Source organism: Myripristis murdjan, chromosome 12 (assembly GCF_902150065.1).
Source record: "Myripristis murdjan chromosome 12, fMyrMur1.1, whole genome shotgun sequence".
Classification (NCBI taxonomy): Eukaryota; Metazoa; Chordata; class Actinopteri; order Holocentriformes; family Holocentridae; genus Myripristis; species Myripristis murdjan.
This window is the reverse complement of record NC_043991.1, coordinates 28,334,052-28,360,752: the sequence shown is the minus strand read 5'-3', so window position 1 is coordinate 28,360,752 and position 26,701 is coordinate 28,334,052. Positions and strand designations below refer to the sequence as shown.

At 40.8% G+C, this 26,701-nt stretch overlaps 1 protein-coding gene across 2 annotated transcripts in view; it reads left to right on the top strand.

Moving 5' to 3' along the window:
• Positions 1 to 24,227, top strand: part of fibcd1b (fibrinogen C domain containing 1b) — a 123,635-nt gene extending 99,408 nt beyond the window's left edge. For both annotated transcript variants that reach the window (XM_030064617.1, XM_030064616.1), the window contains 2 exons: positions 19,999 to 20,178; positions 23,890 to 24,227. In XM_030064617.1, the coding sequence (XP_029920477.1) occupies positions 19,999 to 20,178; positions 23,890 to 24,155 (446 nt within the window). In that variant the 3' untranslated portion in view covers positions 24,156 to 24,227. The remainder of the gene's footprint in view (positions 1 to 19,998; positions 20,179 to 23,889) is intronic.
• Positions 24,228 to 26,701: the final 2,474 nt, after the last annotated feature.

The window sequence follows — 26,701 nt, the reverse complement described above, 5'->3', positions numbered from 1 at the left end:
GGGGTGGTGCCGTCATTTGGGAGGCCACTTTTCAACCAGAAGGCCCAGGTCCCGCCAGGACCTGTCCCACTGAAGCGTCCTTGAGCAGGACATTGAATCCCCTCAAGCTCTGGTTGCACTGATCTGTAGCTTACTTTAAACTCCGAGCCAACTGGTGAAGGGGATAAAGTGTAATAATGATTTTTTTTTTTTTTTTTTCGTACAGGGTACAAACAATTCTGCTGAATTCATAATATTAGTTCCCAACAAGTTTCAAAGACCTAAAAAATCATGAAACTCAGTGAGGACATGATTGACCTTTGCAATTTAAATTCAAGCATTATAGACTCTCTGTCTTCACTTCAGTGGACTTCTTAATTACACATGAAGAGTTTTGTTCTGAGACTGAGAGTCTTCTGCAAAAATGAATAAAAACAAAAAAAGTGCACAGAAAGGTCTTTGGTAACTAAAGGTTTGCCAGTGTTAGCAATGTTAGCTGAGTAAATGTCAGTATTAATGCAGATGAAGTCATATGCATTTGTGTGCATTTTTTCACACTATTGTGAATAAAATTTTGCAATTTTAACAGCAGTACATACAATCCTAGCCTGTAGCAGTTTATCACATTCAGCCTTCACACATGCACAAACAATGCACATGCATACAGACACCACCCCGCCTACTCACACACACAAGTATGCCCAGGCTCATATACATGCACACTCTCTTGTGCACAAGATGGTGATTGAAAACTGGTGTAGAGACAATAAAGGCCGCTACCTTGCAGGAAGGTCACAGCTTAGAGGACAAAGCTTGAGAACTCTCAAGAATGCTCTACACAATCTCCCTTGAACTCTCTCTGTTCCTGTTAGGGGGAATAAATAGCCCCATTATTCCTGCAGCCCCTCGCCATCCATCTTGTTTGTCTCTTACAAACTCCCATCATTTTGCTGTGAAAAACACTTAATTCTGTGTGCCTCGTCTGCAGCAGTCTGCCTATACAATGCATTCAGCTGCATGATATAGGCATGAATGGTCATTAACAACAGTGTATTCTCACAATGAGTTTTTTTTTTTTTTTTTTCCTGCGTAATTTTGTGTTTGTCAGTTCTCCACTGTGGAAGGAGTCTAGACTGATTTGTTCTGGCTGGGGACACAAACACTGATTATGTCAGTTGTTTTCGACAGGCACAATCAGACTCGCACCCAGGAGACACAAGTTGTCAGTTTCCATATTCTGAGACATATTAGTGTCCTCTTTGAGTTGAACTATGTGGTAGTTAGCTAGTATTCACTTTATAATTTATTCAAAATTCTCATTCCTCATGTCACTGTTGCACTAGAGGTTTCACAAAGCCTGGGCAGAATCGTTTCTGATGCACACAATCTTTTCTCAAATAAGCCAGGTATGTCAAGGAATGTTTTCATGCTCTCATGAATTTTTTTTTTTTTTTTTTTTTTTTTTTTAAGAAAAAATGCTCTCAATTTTTCAGTATTCTTTGTATCTCTGATGCTGTGAAGTAAGATATCAACAAGCTGTCTAGCATGGGATGTCCTGTATAACCCCTGTGATTCATGAACTTCCCATGAAAGAAAACTAAATATATCCAAAATAATCATCTATAATTACCAATTAGCAATTAGTGAAATTCAGTCAGACAACTCTCATCCTAGGGCAGCTCAAGTTGACTGCCTGAACTAGATCACTGGTGTTGCTCCATTAATGTTATCTGGCTATTGGCACTTATTTGCAGTTGCCAGCTGAACTAGTACTCCCCACCTATGTGCTAACATTAATTTAGTTCTTCAACCTGAAGCACAGAAGTTCCCAGTTCTATATTATTTGTCTCCGTCTTGTGGCTGTAAATTAAATCTGCTTGAACTGTACACTTTCAGTTTGTGCAAAAGGAGGGAAAAAAACAAACTTTGAGAGAGTCATGGAACCGTCATAAGGGATAATTAGCCATGCTATAACTGAAATTATACAAACCAGTAGAAGTGAGCCCCGTAGTGCTCACAAACACCTGCAGACACTATTTGTTTACACAAATTTTATGCCATTTGTGAAATTATCATACAGCTTTAATCTGCAAAAAACAGGTTGGAAATGTTTAAGGACCTACAAGCTACACAGCCAAAAAAAATGTGAACTTTCTACGTGCCAGTTTTTTTCATATTTCATCAAAGCGTCAACTAAGGAAGACAAGATGGAGGCTGCAGGCTACAGTGCTATATGGCTTTTAAATGCTGCTTATGTGTAGCTAGATGATGAAGAAAAACATCTTAACAACAAGAAATCTGTAAACACAGAAGTCAGAAAATATATCCATAGGTGCAAATACAAGCCTGTGTTGTTGCCATTGCACTTGCCATTGCACTAATTAGGGAAAATTCAAATGCTTTTAACTATCTCAAGGTACCTTTTTAAGCTTCAGCTAGATTCCAACAGTAAATGTCCATCACAGCTGACAAGCTTGGCCTCCTCTGAAAGCTTAGGGTGTCCCCTGCAAGATCCCAATGTTCAATTTTAGATCAGGCAGATATTATTTTTATAATATGGCCCGTTTTGAGAGGAACACATAGCAAAGCTGCCTATTGTGGCAAATGTGACTTTGATTGATAAATCCTTCATCCAATGGAGGACACTCTCACAGCAAGACTAGCAGGGATTGTACAGGGGTCTGGGAAGTACTGCTGCGTTTGAATCTTATGGTGTCTGTCACTCTCCGGTGGTTTAGCACTAGGATCCTGCTGCCAGTCGTCATTTTTAAACAGTCAGAGAACCAAGAACTAACATCATCCACCTTCTTTGGCTTTTCTTCGCCCATTTGTATTGCAAGAATTTTTGTTGCCACTGTGTGATATTTCACTGTTATTCACCTGCAGATCTTCCTGCAAAGGGTGCAGTTTTCCATCTGGACAGCAGATGGCGCAGTGATCATCTATAGTCTCACATACAGTCAAGTTTATTTCACAGATTTTTAGGCCCACTATTACCATTACTGCTAATATTTTTGGTGATTTTATTGTAAATATTATTAATATATTGATAATAGTAATAGATTGTGTTATGATCCTGAATAAAGAGAGAATAATTTATTAACTCCACAGTGGGAATCTCTTCTATGCATTTTAAATGCATGATAAAACATGTACATTTTTTACAGTAATTAATATTCCAGTAGATACAACATATTTACATGTCAATACCAAATTAGTTTTCTAACATTACATTACAGCTGTATTGAACCGAACAGACATAATTCTTCTGTTGTACGATATTGTATAAACTACAGCAAACGAGAGAGTAATCTCTTACACCAGGCGAGACTCATATGTACAGTAGTAGAGAATGTCCATACAGAATAGGTAAGCGAATAACCCGACAAACAACTCAAACATCAAACATCTTCGGACTTTTACCTGAATAAAGCAGGAATAATTTATTCACTCCACAGCAAAGCTTTTTCCTCCAGACCACAGCGTATTTAGGGGAGAAGGTAGCATGCATCCCTTTCTGGAACAGCTCCATAAGGCCAACTTAATCAATCACACATGTCCTTGATTAGACAGTACCAATCAGTGACTGAGCAAACTAAATTACAACACAACATTATAGAAAATGTCATTTGAGTGTATTGAGCTACATTAATGAGTTTTTTTTTCTTGTAAAAATAAGCCAACAGTGTTTGCGTAACGCTACATTCAGCAATATATTACATGCATTTCGTACAGTAAAATGACCCCTCCTCTGCCCTCCACTTCACCCCCTCACCACCTCCTCTTCATTCAAAACTTTTCTGTAATCGCACCTGTGCATATTACGCATCCAAATGTCAGATCAGTCACGAGAGCGGCTCTGTGGCTGCTGTTCAGCACTACAGCAACAGAAAAAGTCCATTCAAAGCAGTTGTTTATCTTGTCACTGAAAGTCTGCAGCTTCACCACATTTTCAAATTGGAGACAAACCAGAGACAAACCAGGTAATCCAAGTAATCCAACCAGAGCCTTGTGAGTGTGAAATGTATCCCACATTTCCATCCCAAAAGCATATTTTTCTCACCTTAACTTTTGGTTTTGTATGAGCGACCTGCTGTGAACCTGGAAGCAGGACTGACTGTTTATTTGCAAACGGAGTCTGTGCACTCAACTCCTCTAGTGGTCAGAAAATCACTTAGTGCAGCTTTAATAAAAGAAAACACTATAGAACATTAACTACAATTTTACAGAGGGATCTTTCACATAATTATTTTTTTCCTCTCCAGTACAGCTGGATTTAAAGACATACACAATCCATGTCTTAGAACAAAAAAGCAATCCTAACTTGTGGAAAGAAATACTGGGACAGACATTTGGCCTAAAGTTAAAGTTATATTACACAAATGTTAATTGTTTTGTTGGTAAAATTGGAGTGTTGTTGTGGTGACAACGACACATTTCTAGAGTGGGACAAGCACGGCCTGGCTGCTCTAGTTTAAAATGCTAAATCATTTTGTGACTGCAGTAGTTTGTCTCTAAAAGCTGTTTTGAATGGGGTTTTTTTTTGTTTGTTTGTTTTGTTTTTTTGGAACAATTAGACCGTTTGACATCTTGAGGGTACAGTAAGGCAAATTTGCAGTAGAATAGACAGTTGTGCATTTGGCAAACAGCAGTTTGTTGTTTGCTGTGTTCGTTTTTCCATGCATTGGTCCACCCTCTTCACAACCATCCAACGACATGGATTTCACAGCCACAATGAACAGTAAAATGTATTTTATGGAAATTTATAATGATATGGTTAGAGCTTTCCTCAAAGTCACAACATAACTGAAGCAAAAAACAATGTGTAAATGGTTTACATGACTTGGTTGCATCTGCCCACACGTGCACCCTTGTGCTTCATTCTGCCTATGGGCTTGTACCGTGCAGATTGCCTCCTTGCAGACTTACCTCCAAAGTTTACAAGTAAGTCCAGAAGCCATTTCATGGGGTTTTATAACCACATCAGCCTGCAAACACCGTGCCTAATCCCCTATCACTACACAGTGTAACCTGGACCCTTTTTAAAAAGAGTGTTTCAGCAAGAAACGGTATTATTAACATCTAGAGGTTTCATGCTATTGCAGCCATGATAATTGGCTCTGCATGAATAATGTTTTATGTTGGTTATGTATTATGTTAATCCTAACCATTCACTTCTATACTTTTGAAGATGAGTAGAATTCTTGGAGAAATTAAATAACATGTAAATGCATAATAGTAGGTATAGTAGGTCTTTGTGCAGTTTGGACAGTTATGCAGTTATAGTAGGTCTTTGTGCAGTTTTGGACAAGTTTCTCTGTGAATAGCTTATGAATATATGGCATGCATGGCAAGATTTCCTGTGCACTTGTGAATAACTGCCTACTATATCAAAGCATTGCTCAGTCCCCTCTCCTTCATTCTGAATTTTTTAAAGCCGTTGATACTGATGTATGCATATCCTGATGAGAATTTGAGAGAAGATGCAGGGTATGTGTGCATGTGACCACAACTATCTACCCTGTCACAAACTTATTCAGGGCCACGCACCTGTATCTCTAAACTCTGTCTGGAAATCTTATTAAGAAAATATTTGGCATGTGCGAACACGTGGATATGTGTTAAATGCATTTGACACATTAATCTAAATGCCAGCTACAGGGCAGTGCAAGTCAAGGCATGCAAGCCAACTAATTGTGAGAGTGAACCCAGCTGGCCGGCCAAAACAGGAAGTTATGATATGATACGAAATCCCGCATGACAAAGAGAAATATAAACTACAATCCCCTGCAATCTATTATTTAGAGGACATGTAAGTGTTTTCAGTTAAAGGCCTTCCAATACCACATTCATACCCCATCAATTATTCAAGAGTGCGATGCCTCCTCAGGAGTCTGACACACTGAGGTTGGCTGGCCAGGAATCCAGTCAGCCAGCCAGCTGAGGCCTTGCCAATCAGCGCTGACACTTTTACACAACCCAGCCTCAGCCTCCAACTCTGCTGCTGCCTCTTCTTCCTTCAGGAGGCTATGCTTTCTCTGATTGGTGCTGCTCTAGCCTGGCAGACACTCCATCTGCACGAGATTGCACTGCTGGAGTGGAGATAGCTGCAAATTGCAGCTATCTCCAGTAATTCTGATATGTATGAGGACCAGAGCAATTCTCACCCCTCTCTACAAGGCCCAGGCACTTTATTTGATGCCTCTCATCCAGCAGCCTACAGGTATATCCCTCCACCTCTCTACTTGTTCTGCCACCAAAATCTGGCTCGGCTTATGGCGCAGAAATGCTATTTAAGCGGAGGGGAGTTTTATTTTCCAGAAGGTGTAAAAAATTTATGGGCAGATTCTGCTCATAAAGGAATGTTAAATGAGCACAGATGGAGTGATTGAAAATTTGATTGAGGGATGATTGAATGAATCTGCTGATGACAGAGACAGATAAGACTTTGCACCAGTGACCTCGCTCCCTCACTGCTGACCACAGTTGCACCTCTACACACTTTGCTCTCTTTTTTGTTTCTCATAATCATAACAGTAAATAAAATAATGATCATTAAGACAATAGCACAGTGATAATATATAATCATTTTCTGCACATAAATACTCTATTAACCACAGTGGGGCATTCTTGCTGAGAAGTGTTTTTAGTCACCAAAGATATATCTTTTCTTTTTGACAACTAGATGCTCCGCTGTAGATAATAGCACCGCATTGTTCACTCATGGTCATAAGTTATGAAATAAAATACCATACAGATTAACAATTCACAACATCTAACAATCCCTTGTCTCCTCTCCTCATCTTTTGCACTGAGCTTAGATAAGCACACTTTGCTGCAGCATGGGGTCCCTGCTGTGTGCTGCTGCATGCTGTATAAGGCTCCATTTTGTCTGATTTGGGTTGAAGGAGGCATTGGTAACTGTGAAGAGCATGTTCTCCTCACTGAATTAACATTGATCTGACATCCCACTGTTCTTTTACACTGTTAGTAATGGTTTCTAGCTTGTTGGGATGAGCTCTCCGGTAGAGAAACACCAGTCATCTCCTCATTCGACACTAAAACTCAGTGGTGGACAACATCTAAGTTTCCTTTGCCAGGATACCCTCAAGAAAATGTAGGCTGCCCTTGGATATTGGATCTTAATGTACCCACAAATAGCACTGCAGGCCATATTGTTATGGAGTATAGTATTTTTTATTTGTTACAAAGTGGCACCTATTTCTGCCTCTCTCATTTCATCAGCCAGGGCATTTGTGGATGTTTTTTAAATGAGAAAAATTCTGAGGCCAGTCTTAGAAAAAGCCTTGCTATTGACACTATTGATATATGCAAGAGGGTGGCCTGACTTCGTAGTAAATCACAGAATTCTAATGATGCCTGGTGGGTAATTAGAGATGAACTCTAAGGAATCTTATCACAGGCCAAAAGTGCCAGAGGCACTAAAGATGTGTTTTCTCTCGACACTCTTTCTCTTACTCACCGCTCATTATGCTGACTGTGGAATCAAGGGAGGGTCTTAGTAATAACCTGAGACCATCACGCTGCCCTTGACCAGCTTTGATGATGTCACAGCCAACGCCATTGATCAAAGGCTTCAGGGCATTTCCACATTCTCCTTCATCCTCTTCTAGCCCTGCTGTATGGCAGCTTTCTCCTCCACTAAGCCTTGGACTCATCGGAGCAGAACAAGAATTGGTTAATGGCAAAATTGAAACCACTGAGAATGTGTGGGTGTATTTGTGTGTACTTAGATGTGCATGTGTGCAAGTGTATCTTATGTATTATACTGTGTCGTTATGTTAATAAAGGGGATATCTTATGTGAAATGACCTACTGCTTTATAAGCAAATTGTGTGCTCACACATGCTGTGTGTGTTTGTTTATGTGTATATTCAAAAGCTCAGTTTACTTAATCTTTCTTGGAATTCACTTTTACGCACATCTCCTCCTGCATGCACAGTGGATCTTTATGCTCAGTCTGTTGCCAGTCCCTCCTCATCATGCTGGGATCTGCTCTGCTCATTTTGTTTTACCTGAAAGCACCTCTGAATATTAATGTGGCCTTCTCCCTGAATTACCACCTAAAAGGCTGCCAACTCTCAACATTTATCTATCTCTCTCTCCCTTCCTTTCCTCCATCTTTCCCTCTATCACTCTTCACTCCAGTCTTTCCACACCAAAGGTTAAGTTCTGACGATATCAGATGTGATGGGTTGTTGGCTCTCAGATTTGATCTAATTTGATTTTATGCCTTTGATACTGTCACTTGAGCAAAAATCGCCCCCCTTGTTTTGCCGGGTGGATAGCAACGAGAAGCATTTAGTTACACAAAACTGTGAGGTTGAAAGCAATCCTGGAATCTAATATTGACATTGAGCGTCTTAGCATGAGACAAATTAAATGAATAGTTCAGGGGGCACCCTGGTGGCTCACCTGAGAGATCACGTACCATGTATCAAAGCTAAATCTTGCCAAGGCCCGGGTTTGATCATGGCCCAAGCCCTTTGCTGCATGTCACAGCCCCTCTCTTCCCTGACTTTCCTGTCTCACACTACTATCACTACAGAATGAAGCAGAAAAGAAAAGAATCACTATTTTTCACTCATCGCTCATGTAAATCAGTAGATTTAGGAGCAAATCCATAATTCTTGCTTATTTCCAGAAAAGCACATCACAGTTCCTCCAGCTTAGCTAAACATTGTTATTTCTTGACTCTCACCTTTCTCTAATGTGGAGTGTATTTGTTGTTATAAATAAGTTGCTTTCACCCTTACACTTGTGGTAAGGGTGAAAGCAGGTAACAGCCTTTAAGCTGTTGACGGCGAATATCGCTCTGCTGCCACATAGCAAAGAATATAGGTACATTAGACACCAAGGGGTTCGCAACAAAGACAAATGTGACATCTTGAAATAAGCTCCTGCATTTTTCTTGATAATTTGCTGTAGCATTATGTTAGCTTTGGCTGAGCAGTGTAGCACCTTTTTTTTTCAGCTGAAAGAATTGTGGATTTGTCCCCCACTACTTGCATTGAGCCGTAGGTGGCAAGCAGAAGCTGCATGTCCAGTATGAAGAGCAGGATAGAGGAAGCTGCAAATGAAATCTGCCAAACAACAACATTAGTGGTGAGTAGAGAATGGGATAGACTTTATTAAAATAAATATTCAGAACTATTAATTTAATCTTCAGTGAGGCTATTTGTTGTGTTATTAAACATTTCTCCCCTGGCCCTCTTATCACAATTGACTCCAATTAGACAGGCCAGTTGGCTGCCCTGGGGCCAAGGCCCAGGCAGTGACTGACTATCGATTTGTTTATAATGCTGTTGCTTCAAATAAGAACTTGTTTGCTTCAGCGTGATATGATCCAGGCCTACTAATTCATATACGTCTGTCACATACTGTTTTCCTTACATACTCTTTCTGATCCTGTCTATATTGTCCTCTCTCAAACAAAATAGAGGAGACTGATGATAAGGAGATTTTCAACTTGAAATACTGAGGGGTTGACAGTGGTGGAAAAAGTGCTGCAAATTGCAGCTCAAGTAGAAGTTCTGTAATTTTTTGTAAAAATCTACTGAAATAAAATCGAAAAGTCTCTCATTGAAAATGTACTTGGAGTAAAAGTTACTTTCTCAGTAACTGTGTTAGCTGTTCCATGCAGTTATTAAAGGATGAGAGTACACAGTTCAAACTAAAGCAGCCCGGTGACTCACCGGATAAGAGCGTGTAACGTGTACCAAGGCTGAGTCCTGATCACAGCGTCCTGGGTTCAAGTCCAACCTCAGGCCATTTGCTGCATGTCATCCCCTGCCTGTCCTGTCTCTCTCTACCATGACTGTCAAATAAAGCAAAAATGCCAAAAAAAAAAAAAAAAAAAAGGTGCATTCTGCAAAATTGCTGAGTGTTGGTTGAAGTGAGGACCAAGTAGAGTCAGCTGATAGATGTGGTATATGTCATGGCTCTGGGTTTTTGTGTTTGGTTTGGACTCACAGCCGTTTGTTTCTCCCACTTGTCCTGAGTTTGTGTAATTAGCCCTGATCATTCTGTTCCTTCTCATCGTCAGGCCAACTCATTGATATCATTCCCCTTTTTCCTACTCTTATTCGAATTTTTTGCAAGTTGAGTCTAAATTGTCCTCACTTCCATCAACCATCAGCAGTTTTTTCATAGTGTACCTTTTATCGGAAATGTGGAAATGACAAAAAGTAGTACCAACATAGTAGCTACTCAAGTACAATAACATGAGTTAATGTAATTTGCTACTTCCATCTCTGGTGGGTGATCAGTAACAGAGACATTTAACCATATGTACACTATTATCATATCAACACCCAAGCACGTTTCACATGTTCTCACCCCAAAAATGTGTCAACATATGCACACATACCGTATGCAAAGTACACATTGTTACCATCAGTAGTCACTTCAACTCCACAGATTAGTGGCCCTTTTAATTCCCTTCTCTGTGATCAGTTATGCCTGCATGAATAATTCCCAGGACAAAGGTCATGTTTTATGCATGAGGTATCATATCAGCACCTCAATAATTTACACAGGGGCACTCTATGTGGGTGTTACCTTTGAAACATTGAGATGGTGGGGAAGAAATGTAGACAGATGATGGTAAGTAGGGGAAATAAATAACAGTTATTTCATATTTGTGTGTGTGTGTGTGTGTGTGTGTGTGTGTCTGTGTGTGTGTGTGTGTGTGTGTGTGTGTGTGTGTCTTCAAGGTCTAACAGAACCAGGATCCTGCTGCTATAGAGAATGGGAGACCATGTGATTGCACATTGCGTTGTGCGTAGTGGTCACATGATTTATGTCACACTCTATTTATGTCACATTATTTTAGCTCACAGCTTTGCGAGAGTTGTATTTACTTTATTGCATTATTGCAATTTTAACTTGATCTTGAACAATTTGAACTTGAACTGACCTGTGGCGCTGTAACATACTAAAGTAAAAGACAGGACCAGAACTGAAACATTGAAGACATTGTTTTGGACTTTTTGTGCAATAAATGTCTAATGTTGTGTCATACAAATACAGAGATTCAGAAAACTGCACATCATTTATTAGACAAAACATGTTACTAACATATCACAAATGTAGTCTAAATCTGACGACACCTCCTTGTTAGCTCGGCAATCTGACAACACTTTGCTTTCAGAAAAGTCACACTATTATCAACCACTTGCCCATGTCGGTCACGACTACAGTTATGGTAGTTGATCGTGTTTTAAAGTTAGATAAATGCTAAACACAACTGGAACATTTTCTGTGTACTCCATTATTACTCAGTTTCCACTGTAGCTTTTGTGACATAAATGCCTTGTGCTGCTCACATCCGCTCACGTCATGATCCTGTTCTCAACTGTGCATTCTGCTTCAATGGAGAGGCTCTGATAAATGGAAGGCAATCTTAATTTATGCCATTAGTGATATCTTTGCTTCCCCTACATTTCCTATTGAAATGGGGACTGTGAAAAAAGTATATTGCTTTGGCATGTTTGCAATATTACATCGATCCTTCCCTGTTCCCACGTGTTGGCACAATGCACCCTATCATTACACTACTAACAAGGGGAAAATGCAAAGAATGCACGAGGGATCGCTGAGATGCAAAGCTGGTGCAAATCAGAATGTCTGAGTGGGAGTAGACCTTTGGAATAACTCCACATCAAGCTCAATAACAATATGCCCCGATATAAATGAGATTAAGTTGCACAAGCTATAGTATAAGCTCTGTTCTATAAATATAGTGTGTTTGTTGTATCACGACTATTCAATATGGTCACATATCTTATTTCCACATTATAAATAACTCAGCAAATAACACTCAAATAAGGATTGTATCCCATCATTGTTGTAGGAGCTGTCCCTGGTGCTGAAATCCTCTTTGGGAGTGCAGTTTGTTTTCCAGGGTGGAGCAACCCTTAGTAATACCTTACAATGGAATCACAATCATTCACCCAACTCCCCCACCACACACACACCCACAAACAACACACACACACACACACACACACACACACACACACACACACACACAACACACACACACACACACACACACACCACCAACTGCTTTGCTTTGAACTGCGGTATTTGTGATCCTGATGATTCTATCTCACTTTGTCTGCCCACACTGCCCAATTCAGTATGACTCTTGACCCTTAAAAAATGATGAACAAAAGCCCAGGCAGAAAATTTGCATTCATATATATTGTTCCCTGCTCCAGAGATTATGGTGTTAACATCTCAATACACAATGGAGCTGTAAAATGAAAGACTCCTCCCTTCAAGTCTTGTTATTGTATGTTGTATCAGTAGCATAACGGTATCAGTAAGTGGATAGTTTGCTGACAGCCAAAGAAGATGAAGCAGTACATGAGGTCATGCAATGTGAGGATTTTTGGTAGATGTTTTTAGTGCAAGCACTCTGGTAGAAGTGTGTCTTAGGTTTGGATCTCTTTGAGGCTGATATTGTTTGTAGTATCCTGCACATCATTCATCAGCTGCGCAGAGACATTTCAGTTCAGTGGAAACTGCTGCACCTGCAGTCATCCTGCACCACCTCCATCTCTAGGACTGGGAGAAAACTCCCATTAAAGCGACTGTGTTTAATTCAGTGAAACTGCTTGAGGTCTGAAATATGCAGCTCAGCATTTCTTATGACTTTTCTGAAACCCAAGAGGATTAAAAGGAAACAATATGTATTAATAATACATTGCAAAATTTCTCTATCTTCAAGGATGAATCAAGGGGCTCCTGAGAGCAGTAATGAGGCAGCTGTGGGCAAACAGTGAACAAACATTCCCAAGATCATTATTCCCAAGTTAGACTCAGCCTGGGGAGCAGCACTGGGTGTTTGCTACTGAACAAATAGTACGATTGAAATGTTCTTCCAGCTAAAGTATATTCTATATTTAGTCTTGAAATGCTTTTGAATACAGAGGAGTCTGTTATTCACTTGCGTGTCTACTCTTTCATATATGTGGCCTACCTATCGTGTGTATGTGCTTGTGTGTGTGTGTGTGTGTGTGTGTGTGTGTGTGTCTTTTTCTGTCACACACACTAGTCTTGCATGATACATATTCTATATTTAGTCATGCAATGTTTTTGTATTGAATACAGTGGAATCAGTTTGTTATTCACTTACTCTTTCACATGATACCTGTGTGTGTGTGTGTGTGTGTGTGTGTGTGCGCGCACATGCGTGCATGCGTGCGTGTGTGCATGCGTGCGTGTGTGTTGTGCGTGTTGTTGCTTCTTTGCTTGCTCATGATGGGGATACAGCATCAAAAGGTGAAATTGCCTTTATTTACAGGTTAGCACTTAGTTTGCATGCTTCTTACTGGCAATTTGAAGATACAATTAAGAATGCAAATTGAATCCTCCAGTTAAAAGGGATACCCAGCCACTCCTTTAAAGATCCCAGAACCCAGTTTTCCCCTTTTCTTTGTTTTTTTTTAAGATTATTTTTGGCATTTCTGCTTTATTGGATAGTACAGTGGAGAGAGACAGGAAAGAGAGGACAGCAAATTGTCTGGGTCAGAATCAAGCCCAGGCCTCTGTGGCAACGAGTAGGTTTGTGTATGTGATACACGATCTACCAGGTGAGCCACCGGGGCGCTCCCAGACCCCACTTCTCAATTGGAATCCACAAACTCATTCTCTCAGTTGGGTCCTGAGGTCAGATTTGCAGCTCTCGCTTTGAAAAGGTCTCGATCTTGGACCTGTGAGGAGCCTGCAAATATTCACGTACTTTTTCTTGGCTCTGTATACATATGTCCCTTTTGATCTGTCACACTTATATACAAACACCACAAGCACATAACTGGGGGAGCAAGTGACTCCAGCATGAGTAAAGAAAACTGTCTGCCTTGAACAGTAAATGACAAAAGGAAGTTTCCAAACAAGCACAAACATGTCAAAGGTGTGACAGGCAATCTTAAAATTATTTTCTTTTTCTCCCCACCGAGCATCACAGTTGGCTCCGGGGGCGCAGCAAGCAAGAGAGTTCAGCGCACACCTGTCTCTGTTTTTCTCCCAATGCTCCTCTCCCTTGATGACAGTGGGAGAGCCGACGACAGCAAGTCTATTCGATTCTCTAAGAGCCGACAACAGCAAGCCTTTGAGCAGACATATGTTGAAAGACCCCCCCTCGACTTGCGTGCCCCAACAGCACAATGCACCATAACTGTTCCTATCTTGTCTATAGAGACGGCACATCTTCTCCTTGGATCAAGTCCTTCCCATCCGTGATCTCTAAAGAGTAAAACAGAACGACAGAAAGATTGAGCAAAGAAGCAGGGACAAAGAGAGAAGAGAAAAAGAAGAACAAAATCAGGGAGGGGTTGAGTTAGTGGATGGGGGAGAAGGGAAAGGAGAGGGAGGGAGGAGGTAGTGGAGTGTTTCTTTTCTCCTTTTTCAGCTGAAACAGTCTCAGGAGCTGCCCCCAAGCCTCAGAGGGAGAAAAGCATGATGAATAATTAACTGAGAGAAATGTCACAAGCGGCAGAGAGAAGTGTAATCATTTCTCTGTTGGGTTTAGAGATCTGTTTTTTATTCTATTTCTTTGTGCCCTGTAGTGCTGTGCTATGCTGAGGCTGTGGGCGCAGGATTGCAACTCGTCCCCTAAAAGCATCCAATACGTTTCCCCCTACATACTTTTCAAATAAAAGCAAATAAATCATTAATATTTGGCCCTTTTAGTGACATCACAGAGGCATCCCACTGAGGTCTTCTACATTTTTAATCACGAGTCACTGATGTTGGTCTCATTAGTCGTTAAATTACATTTGAGGAACACAAATCTCTCGTGGTAATGGTTTAATCAATGTCAGGAGGACTCAGGTTTTGTTTCTTTTTAGTTCTGGACACCAAACAACATGCCCTCCAAGAAAAAAAAAAAAAAAATGAAGGACAGAAAAAAAAACGACAAATTAGTCTTTTTATATTCTAAACAAGCTAAAGTTGTCCCATGCCCTATAAACCTCATTGCTGTGGAAATGAGTTATGGATTACCATGACCCAATTTTAATAAGGTAATTGCAGATATATATCATTTTTACTCTGTCATTTTTCATAAATTCATTACCATGGAACGAACCACAGTTTGCTCCCACATGTATTAGTGTGATCTATATTTAAAATCAGCCTGTTTTTAATCTGAACTACTTTGTGTTGCTGCCTGCTGAGGTGCTAATATTCATAATGATGGACATGAAGATAGTGGTGAGCTTCACTGAATGTGCTCAAACCTATTTTTAACACCATGGAAGGCTGCTAGGTTTTTTTTTTTTCTTTTTTCTTTTTTTTTTGCCTGAGTAATAACCCTGACATGGTTGTTAGCAGACATTGTAAAAGAGAATGTAATGACATGGATGATTTAATGGCTGAGAATGCTTAAAGATTTTGTTCTATTGATCCTATTTTTAATCAGGCCTACTTTAAATGGGATTCCTAATCAGTAAACATATTGATTGTTCAAAATGAGACACTGGAATTACCAGCACTGTTTGATTACGTTCCTTTTTTAGAAGACATTGAATGTACCTGTTTAGGACAGCTCGTGTCATAGGAGCTTTTGTCTGTGTAATGAAGTTCCTTATTCATTAAACCATTTGTTAGGATGTTGCTGTTGGACTGTAGCACTGTGATGGCCATGCAACATGCACAATTGCTCTCATGGCCATATAGAAAACATGCAACTCAAAGACTGTAGACAGCCTTATCTCATATCAATTGGTTAATATACTCATTCAGCAATGTGTTGGTCAGTGTATGCTTTTGCAGCTTTTCTGTATTTACCTTGACCTTTCATAACCAGTTGTTTTGGCCAGCTATTTTCAACAATAAAAAAAAAAAAATGTTTGGATTCAGACACTTCAATGCAGCATGGATTCTGGTGGTTGCTCTGCACTTGACACAAGCAGCGGCAATGTGGCCATTTTTTACAAAAACTAACTGACAGACAGCTGTACAGCAAATCACCTGTTAATATTGTGATTCTCGAGCCAAACAGTGCCACAAATTGTATTATTTTTTTTTTATTAAGATATGCATACTACATTAGCAAATAGAGTATATTAACTTTCAAGTGTGCATTAATATGGAACACATTTGCATCAGTGGGAATACGAAAAATAAAGGAGGTGCACATCTTTTTAAACGTGCCAAACCCGATGTGATTACTCACCTAAACCACACAGGACAGGAGTTATTCAAGTCTCATCTCAGATTCCTTTAAATGGTAAATTGATGAGAAATTTGAGGTGAAACTCCCCAACAGAGCAATCAGTATGTTAATACTGAAGCAAAACACCTCAAAATTCTCACTCGTATTAGACCCAGTTTAAATAACCTAACAATAGCATTTAATTAACAGACAACTGCACCTGAGCATTTAGATTTTAACCGTAGAAGTCTCAGTTGTTATTCTGATTGTCTTCCACTTTAATTAGTTAGAGTCTCAAAGACGTTCTCCAGGGCTTTAATTAGGGACTGAATTAAAGTTATGTAAATGCAGTTGGAAGCCAAAGAGTTTTTAAATAGAGTTGTGTCACATCTGGTATGTATTTTTTTTTTTTTTTTTTTCAAAAGAAAAAAAAAACATAAGTCTTTTGAAGTTTGTCAAATCTCTCTTGGGTACTTTTCCCTTAGGTGTTTATGTGGATTGCCACTGTCTCCGCAAAGGGCTGTGACACAAAAACTATTTCTGCAAATGAGTCATTTGTATTTCTCTGAATGCGAGCGTGAACACAAGTTGAATTTGTTTGTGTGTGTCTCTGTGTATGCATCTGTGCATGTATATTTGTATTTTTTTATATGGGTGCACTGGAACCTGACATGCATGAATTTACCTGCCTATGAATGTATGAATGACTGATTCTCCGCCTCCAATTTGCTGATCCACTGTGAAAATGAAAAGAAAGGGATCAACCTCCCATTGGGCTAGATTAAATCCAAACTAAGTGCTTGGGCCCAGACTGCAGGCTTCTGTCTCTGAATAATAATGGGCTGTTTCAGCTGTGTTTGTCGTCAAATTAGCCCTCTACTTCAGACGAGGTGCTCTCAGAGTGCAATTCTCGACAAAGACGGAATTCAAATTAGGCAATGTCGGTTTGAATTTCATAAGCTATGAAAAGAAGTATGTGGTTTATTTGTGCGGGCAATGATTGTTATAGGAACAGTGTTCTAGTACATGACTAACACCTTCCTGCATGTGGTTCAGCCGCTTTCATGGTGCTTTCTAGTCACGTTACACACAACCCTCACTCTAAACCATACAGCCTTTGAAGCTTTTCCATCAGCGCAGACGTTCAAATGTTTCTTTTTGCCCCCAAGTAAAGACTCCAACTGTACCGAGTGCAGTTCTAAGCCTTGAAGACTTGAGGCTGAGTTCACCTTTGTTTGTCTTCCTCCCTTGAATGTTGTGATAAATCCCAGCTCTGAGTCAGGTCCCAGGTTGAGTTCCTCTTGCACCTCTCTGCCCGTCATTCTATTCCTCTTGTATCTTTGATCAACCCAGGAGAGGAAAAACCTGCCCTGGAAGTGCTATCAGTCGTACACAGCAGGGGAAAACAGAGAGCACGTGGGGACACGAGGATCTGTGGAGGGGATGGAACCCCCTTTTTCATCTGAAACTTTCTATTGCACACTCAATCTTACGCTTTCTTTCTGAAGGTTTAAGCAGTTTAATTAAAAGTCTTTCTTTCGGATGCAGCGATGGCAGGCTTGAATCAAAACTGGCTGAGTCAGGTGGATTTGAGCACTCACTTTATTTTAGTGTTCACCTCCTGCTATTGCTTTGATTGGTTTGCTTAAGTGTGAAATACTTTGTGGAAGAACTGTGAGAAGAGTGGATTTAGCCAACAGTCCACAGGGGCTTTGGGACCTGGCTGATTTTGGAAAAAATTGGACCACGACATTTATTTGGAGAAATGCTCCGTTTTAATAAGAGCAATCTTAGAGGTCCATCTTTAAGGCAGTGATGTGTCTAGAGAGGATGGTTAATTTAAAATGGTGCTGGTACCATTTTAAATTAGCTTGTTGAACCTTTATCTCAGCGGACCAGTAAATATGGCTTTGGAGTTCAGCACCCCTGTCTGCCCAGAGCCCAGCGGCAGAGATGTCTATTTTATTGAGTTCCTGTCAGGACCTGCCTCCAGAGTCACTCAGAAAAGTTTCATGTTGTACACCACTGACCTGAAGGGAATGGAGATGATCTTGAATGTGATGGGAGCTTAAAGCAACTACAAGGGCTTTTTAACTGTTTATGAAACTCAGTTTGATACTGGCGCCTCTATGTGACCTCTGCTTGCAAGGCCAGGCAACGGTGCTCATGGGAGATGCAGTCTTCCTTCCAGGAAACACTACTGCTTTTGTCCACAGGGGCTGCCAAAATCAACACCCAATGAAAGTCCTATGTAGCTGCTTTAAATGTGTGTTGAATGAAGTCACAGATTATTCAAAATGTGCAACACACAAGCAATGTAAATGCTGAGCCCACCACAGTTTAAAGGCTCTTTTTGACCACTGGAAAGCCACAGATGAAACTTGTGCTTGTTCTTAGATGTTAGATTCCTTCAACAGTCTGTATTGTGGAAACAAAATGCCATTTTCATCCTGCATTCTCTGTGTCTGTTTGATCGCTGCCTCTCTCAGTGAGCATGTCTTGACTCTGTGTACTGGTAGTATGAAGTCCCCATGGGCTCTTCAAGGTTACTTAGGATTTACAGGCTTGTGCTTGATGCTTTTTGACAGGAAATGGGGGTTCATCTACATGCTGTTTTTACATGATATAGCTACCAAATGGACCACTTATTTTATATCAAAGACAACAAAACACTAGCATTCTAGCACTGGTTATCAATTTAATATTAGCCTCATTAGCAAACTATTATGACTAGCATTCATCCAGTTACAGCAAAATGGGAAGTAATCATCAAACAAGGAAGCAACCCCTCACCGCTGTCTATCATGTGTCTATAGGACTCATACTTGTCAACCCTCCTGACTTTTGTGATTTTCATGCCCCTTTCTGTTTCCAAATGTTCAACAAAAAACAACAATCCGGTCTCAGTGGTTACCTTACTTACATGACTCACAGTTCTGTCTTCCGATCAAGCGGAATACACTGCCTTTGTTTTGGATGTGAGTCAAGCAGTATTCCAATACGGAGGAACAACTTGTCATGCTACTCAGTGGCTTTGAATGACTCCGCTTCAGCTTTTCAGCAGGTGGGATTACATCAGCGCTTGTGTACGTAACAAGTCCTGGGAGGGAAATCAAAATTCTTTCATTATATATTGACTACAGTAGCCGTTCTCTTCTTTTTTTGAGTTGTGCGTCAGCTGCTGACTAGTCGGCCAGTTTAGCCCTCCTGACACTGTTGTTGCTAACAGTAAAGCAGTATGGATGTATGAACATAATTAATGTGAAATATTGTTATTATTGGTTTGCAGTTTTCCTGCAGCAGGAACACTCATGGAAGCGAAGGCAGAGAGAAGCCTAAACAGAGTGCAGTTTGTCAGCCAGTGGCAACAATCATGTCACTGTCAGCACACTAGACAGCTGGGTAAAAAGCAGTCACAACATGTCTTTGCCATTCTTGCTGAGCCTTCACACATCAAGCATGTTCCCTGGCATGTGCCATTTTTAAATAGAGTTTAAACTGTGAGTCAAAACCAGTGCAGTGACACATACTAATTGAGCTGACCTGTTGTTTCAACAATGGCAAATCGCTAGTAAAAGTTGTATTTTTCCTTTCCTTCAAGAATGTCAGTGAGGAATTGTTTAGGTGTGATGTATTCTAGCATCATATGCCCAAATAAAGGATTCTGGATAAAACTGCAAATCCACACCATACCCTGACCACAGCTGCACCTTAGGGCCTTTCAGCCAGAGGCTGCTGAAATTGCTTTGAATTTTTCACTGCATGAACAGTAACAGTTTTTTCTAATGTTTCTTTTTCTCTTTCTCTCTCCTCCTCCCCCTCCTTCCTTGCAGGGCTGAAGCAGATCCATGCCCTGTCCATCCAAGGGAACTATGAGCTGCGTATTGACTTGGAGGACTTTGAAAATAGCACAGCATACGCACAGTACGGCACCTTTGGAGTGGGCCTATTCTCTGTGGACCCTGATGATGACGGATACCCTTTGACTGTGGGAGACTATTCTGGCAATGCAGGTATACTGGGTGAACTACCTTTCACTTGAGTTTGTCCACACACAAAACAGGAAAATATTCTCAAAAAACCAACCAAGTCTGACAACAACGGCCTCCCTAGGCCCTATTCTAGAAAGCAAAGCTTTCCAAATGTTGTATGCTGCCCCCTAGCAAAATCATGTGGGGAGTGTCTGGCTCTTACAGTGAAGTGTTTGCTCCCACTTGTTAAACCATCCAGACAGCTGCACAGACAGAGGGATAGCTAGTGTCTGTGTCTCTGTTCCCCAAACATCAGATCCAAGCCAGCTACCTGTCACCTTGATTAAATTACTCCCAATTAATTGCTTTGCTTGACCTGCAGCGTAAACAAAAACCTGCCGTTGAAATGAAGAAGCAATTTAAAGAACCTTTGGGGAGTACTGCTCTGAGAACACAGAGAGAACGGGGACAGATATGAGAGATGGAGCAGAGAAAAGGGATGGAAAGAAGCGGAAGGGGTAGAGGAAAATAGGGTGGAGGAACCAGGGGGACAGGTGTGAGAGATGGAGAAGAGGAGAGGAGGGGAAGCGAGGAAGAGGTAAACAAAAATGAGGACTGAGGTATCGAGGGGACAAGTCACAGAGAAGTAAGAGAGTTAATAAAAAAAAAGTAGATTTGCAGAGAGTGAGAAAATATTTGATGCACATGAAGATCCTTATGCCCAGATCTGATGTCTGTTAAAAGGCCTGTCGTGCTCCTGGCCTGTCCTGAGCACATCTGACCTTGAACTGATCTGCCCCTTGGACATTTGAATCCACTCAAATTCCGGAGGCTCATCCTCTCCGAACACCCCTCCCCGCTCTGCTCTCCGCTTCCCTCCAGGCGCTGTTGTTATTATTATTTTTTTTCTGCTGTGGCTGATCTCTGATCAGCTGACAGGTGCTCATTTGGGCTGGGAGCAGCTGGATCTTAATGGGCGTCAGTAGAGTCTGCCCTCAGCCTCAGTGCTTCCCTCAGCTACCAGGGTGACATCCTGCACCTTGCAAATGAGCCTCTGAGTGCCCCTGTTTTCTTTCTCTTCTCCTTTTTTCTATATCCTCTGGACATCAACGCACTGTCAAGACCATTAGGCTGTTTCTTTCTTTCTTTCTTTTTTTCACGATCTCTCATCTCCTCTAATTTCTAGCGGCGTGCAACATGAACATCAGACAGATTTTTTTTTTCTTTTTCTGCTGTTGGGTTACCATGGTAATGCTAAATGGAGAGCAGGGTAGAGATGGAGTGAGAGAGTAAGGAGCTGGATGGCCGCATCCTGGGCAATTAAGGGCTTTTTGATGGCCTGACGAGCTGTTAGCCATCACCTGGTAGCCGGCGAGCAGACTTTTATTCTGCTCTCAGCTTCATTCCTCTCTCCACCTGTGGTCACACTATGAAGTGCATTTTAGAGAGAACAGAAAGGAGAGAGATAGTGAAGAGGGGGTGCTGCGAGTTTAGCAAACATTATGAGCTCTTTGAACATCCATTTGCTGAAAATTTTCGGTCTGCTGAAATATCACCTAGTAGATTGCTTTCTTTTACTTGGTATCCTCTTCAAATGATGTTCCCACTGCACTGAAAACCATAGCATTGCAAAGTCTTTGCTGCCTTTGCAATAACACTAACAATCATATTAATAATAATAATAATAATAATAATAGTAACGATAATGATACATTTTGTTTAACAGCACCTTTCTAAAAATTTAAAGTGACCTTTCAGGGGATGGTTGAAGTGAATTTGCCATTCTAACCAGGTGGGTCTTGCGGTGGGATTTGAATGATGTTATGCTGTTCAGTTTTTTTTTTGTTTTTTTTTTTTAGTTAATTCAGCATAGAAAGCAGGTATACATTTGAAAGCAGCCTCTATACAGTCAATAGCAGAGACATCTGGTCATCAACAAAATAATGAAAAAAAAAAAAAAAAAAAACTAACTAAGTTTGGGCCACAACAATTATTATGTTTATAACTAAGTATCCATGATTATCACATATAGAAAAAGAAGAAGAGAAAGAAAAGTTCCTGCACTTTCACACATTTTTTTTTTTCCCCTTTTAAACAAAATAGTATATAAAAAAGTTGACAGATGTTTTGAGGAAGGAAGTTTCCGAGCTTGGGGGCATTTGGACTAAATGCCTTTGCACACCACCCACCGTGGTGCGTCGGGCAAAGGGGGAGCAGTGAGGAGTCCGGCTTGGAGGATCACAGAGAGCAGCAGGTGTTGTAGAATTCCAGGTGGTCTGAGGTGTGGAGGGGTGAGGCTACTGAGGGCTTTGTGTGTGAGAAGAAGAAGCTTGTAGTCAACACAGAATTTGATAAGGTGCCAGTGGAGTGTTTAAAATATGTTAATCCATGATGTGTGCCACGGAATGCCTCGAGTTCTGCACAGGTCCAGTTTTACAAACCCATGTTTACCCGAACCTGCAGAGCTTTACACCGCATTACCTGCAATCTTCCCTCAATCAGTTTTGAACCCGCTGCCAAATGCATCACTCCACATTCTCTTTAAAGAGGTTATTTTTAATCTCAGTTTGGCTAAACAGCAGAGCGGCTGATAATGTTATTCTCACCACTTCATCCGTGCTGATTATGATCAACATGTGGCTTTGATCAATTTCTGTCCCTGTCAGTCAGTTACTTTCCCTGTCACTTTTTTGAGGCAAGGTACTACAATTTTAAAAAATCATAGGTAATAACTTGGGATGTTGTCGGGATAACCTGTTCCTCCAGGCCCTGACACATTATAGTGATGAGTAAGTGGAAAAGGCCATATAGGGTGACTAGACATAATAAAGCGGAATTAAGGGTCCTTTGTTGATGTCAGCAGTACCTGGCTGGGCCTCATACCCAAGTATTACATCACTGTCTAACCCACGATCACAGTCAAGAATGCTATCTCAGCTACTATTTCTTTTTTTTTTTTCTTTTTTTTTTTTTTGGTGTGTTTTGTTTATGGTTTTGTTTTTAACAGGACATTCCAAAACCCTTTTATTAATTCTACACTGAAAATGTGAACACCATTGATAGTTAAATCATGCCGTTCTTAGATGTCCCTTCTAAAGAATCAAACCAACATTTCTGATTAAGTCAGTTTGGTGTGTGTTTTTTTTCCACATCTCATTAAGTTTCTGTCTGTCAGCTGATGCACAGATCTTGATGGCATCTTATGCGATATTAAAAAGATGAAGATGCAAAGGTCACCAGTGAACCTTTGATAAATTGGCTACAAAGCATTTCGACCCTCTGCTTTAGCTAATGACGAGTGATACTCTGTGGAAAAATGTGGAGGTTTGCTTCTCTCTCTGATCTCCTGCTATTTATGGAAATGATTGATTGCAAATCCTTTGCCATTTGGAAATGAATCAGAACGCAGTTGTGGATTTGACTGCTGCTTTATTCCTGGTTTCTATTATCTGATGCAAGAGAATGTTCGTAAGAGACATTAGCATGATTTAAGCCCTAAGCACAGAGGAGATGGAATAAACGTTGCTCTATGAAGTTTTATTTTTCTTTAATCTCTCAACTGCTCTTAATGATTCCTTGATGTCTTCCTATCTCTCCACTCTCTCTGTTTCTCCTCTCATTTCACCCATCTAATACCCATTCCACCCATTCCGCTGTGGATATGTGCGCATGTTTATGCATGTCTGTACATAAAATCATACAATTGCACTATACCTACCATCAATTCTCCTTTCCCATCCTTTCCTACTGCAGGTGATTCTCTGCTGAAGCACAATGGAATGAAGTTCACCACCAAAGACAGGGATAACGACCACTCAGAGAACAACTGCGCCTCCTTCTATCACGGCGCCTGGTGGTACCGTAACTGCCACACCTCCAACCTTAATGGCCAGTACTTGCGTGGGCAGCACACTTCCTATGCTGATGGCATCGAGTGGTCCTCCTGGACTGGCTGGCAGTACTCCCTCAAGTTCTCTGAGATGAAGATTCGGCCCACCCGCGACCCCGAGGGCAAATGAGAAAGTGAAAAGTTACGGGAGAGAAAAGAAAAAAAAAAAAAAGAAGAAAGCATTCAAACATTTTTAAAACACGAAAAACCACACATTCTGACAGCTGTAGGCTGTAGTTACTTGTCTTCATATTGTTTATTGACTGAAACATACCTCTTTGAGTTTAATTGACTCTGCTGTTCCCTGCTTATCCCTGGATGTCTCTCTTCCGTTGTGCTTCTCCTCCATCATTTGGCTCTCCTAGGTTACCGGTGTCATGCTGGTTCTCATTATCCTTCCCTCGGCCCATCTCTTATTTTGTGCCACCTCCTGGAAAGGACCTAATAGTGATGCCCTTGTTTTGATCATTCCCTTTGCAATGACCCCAGTAACCTCATACATGAGCCCCAAGCCCACAGTCCAGCCCCAAGAGGATCACATTTTTCTAGCTCGACTCACTTTCCATCCATCTGATATAGCGCTCCAGTTATTCCCTGCAGAATGACACACCGGTGACTTCCTCCTGACTTCCTACTTTGACCTTCCATCTGTGTGGCAATGGCACTTGGATTGTGGTCCAGCGTCGTCGCCCATCCTTGTATAACCAGTGAATAAAGTGAGGGTTGGCTGAGTGACCTTAAGTCCAGTGACTGAATCATAGTGTGCTTTGTAGAGCTCCATGTTTTATGGAATGAGACACAACCACACCAAAATTGACCAAGGGTTACAAATCCCTTGCCCTCTGCACAGCAAGTATAGAGTTTCACCAGAACAGGGGCATTATTCCGTTATAGGGGACAACACAGTTGTACTGTGTGTCACATTTACGTCCTTGATCTGTGTGAATGAGACCCAGCGGGGCAGTGACAAGACAGTGCAGCTCCTCTGATAATGAGAGAGAGAGGGACAGAGACAGAGACAAAGAGGAAACAATTTGACGAGAGTTGAGGAAGAAGAAAAAAAGAGGGCAGCATAAATCAAAGGGGAAGATAGAAAGTGGAAGAAGGGGAGCCCAAAAAGAGGACGAAAGAGAGAGATGAGAGAAAGAAAGAGACGGCAGAGGATCTCATTCATCTGACTTGGGCCATTAGGGAGCATATTGGGCACTTTGTCTGATCTGCCTGCCAGCTGAGCACTGGCCAACTGATGCAGCACTCACAGATGGTAACCCAGCACCCTGTGTGTGTGCGCGCACGTGTGTGAGTGGGATTGTGAGTGTGTGGGTGTGTCTGCATGTATGTGTGTGTGTATGTGTGTGTGTGTGAGAGAGAGAGAGACATACAGACATAGAGATGGAGAGAGTTCTCTAAACACTATTAATTTCCTCTCATGAGTTCAGTAAAGAGACTCAATTGACTAGAATGTGCAGCACAGACAGACAAAACAACATGATGTATAGTTGGCAGGCCATTACTCTCTCTGTCTAAAAAGTTAAAACAAAATTACAAAGCCTATCCATGTGGCTGGCAGGAGGAGACACTGAGGAGATTATCAAGGAAACCTGTGGGACTGCAGAATGAATGGGGAATCAAAATCTCTAACGTCTCCTTGACATTTTTTTTTCATCCCTGCCCCTTTAATCTATTGAGGACACAGTTGATTTTTGCTATCACCCTCCCGTCCCCGACCCCCTCTGATTTGGTCTTCTATTTGGTAATGTTGTTCTTTCCAGCTGGTTATCTGAGGTTTTTTTTTTTTTGTGTGTGTGTGTGTGTAACACAGAGTTTATTCTTTATTCTTCTTCTGCTAACAGAGAAAACATTGCTGTAAAATGTTTGACGCTCTCAATCGCCGTCATTTTCTTCTGAATAGAAACTCTACAATGTGTTATGACATGATAAAAAAAAGCAAAAAAAAAAAAAAAAAAAAAAAAAAAAAAAAGTTTGTCCATACAGTATTATGACGAAAAAAGGAAAATACAAAGGTAACCTGTGGGATGAAATAGTGCAATTCTGAATATTTTTCCAGTTGGTGAATCAGCTTTTTTTTTTTTTTGTTCATTTGTCAGTTTCATCGAGTTTCTTTAGATGTACTGAAAGCTTTAAAAAAAAAAATATCTGTAGATTTTATTGTACAGTGTGTATGACTTTTAGAGCATGTGAAGCTGTTTTCATACTATGCTAAAAGACAAAGAGAACTCAAGTACACAGCACAGACTTTACAAATTCACTGGTAAAAAAAAGATGTAAAAAAAAAAAAAAAGATGTAAATTCAGAACTTGAGTTTTCCTTTTTCCACTTGAATGACATGAGGTAGCAGTTTGCGCTGCTTCGAAAGGACGAGCATGAGTGAAGAGGAGGAATGTGATTATCACACAAGCATGTGTTCATTCAAATCTTCAGCACAAAAACAATGGCACAACATGGGAGAGATTTTCGACGTCAAAGCACAATGACTGCTTGGCTGGACATAAGATCTTTCTGACATTTTGGCTGTTGAAAATCCAGTGGCACCAGGAGACAGTCTGAATGTGCACCAAAGGGTTTCGCCCCAACTGACAGTGAGTAAACATGTAAAGCAGTGAGTAATGCTCCGCTGAACACCTCTGACACTGTATGACCGGTGATGTTTTTTTC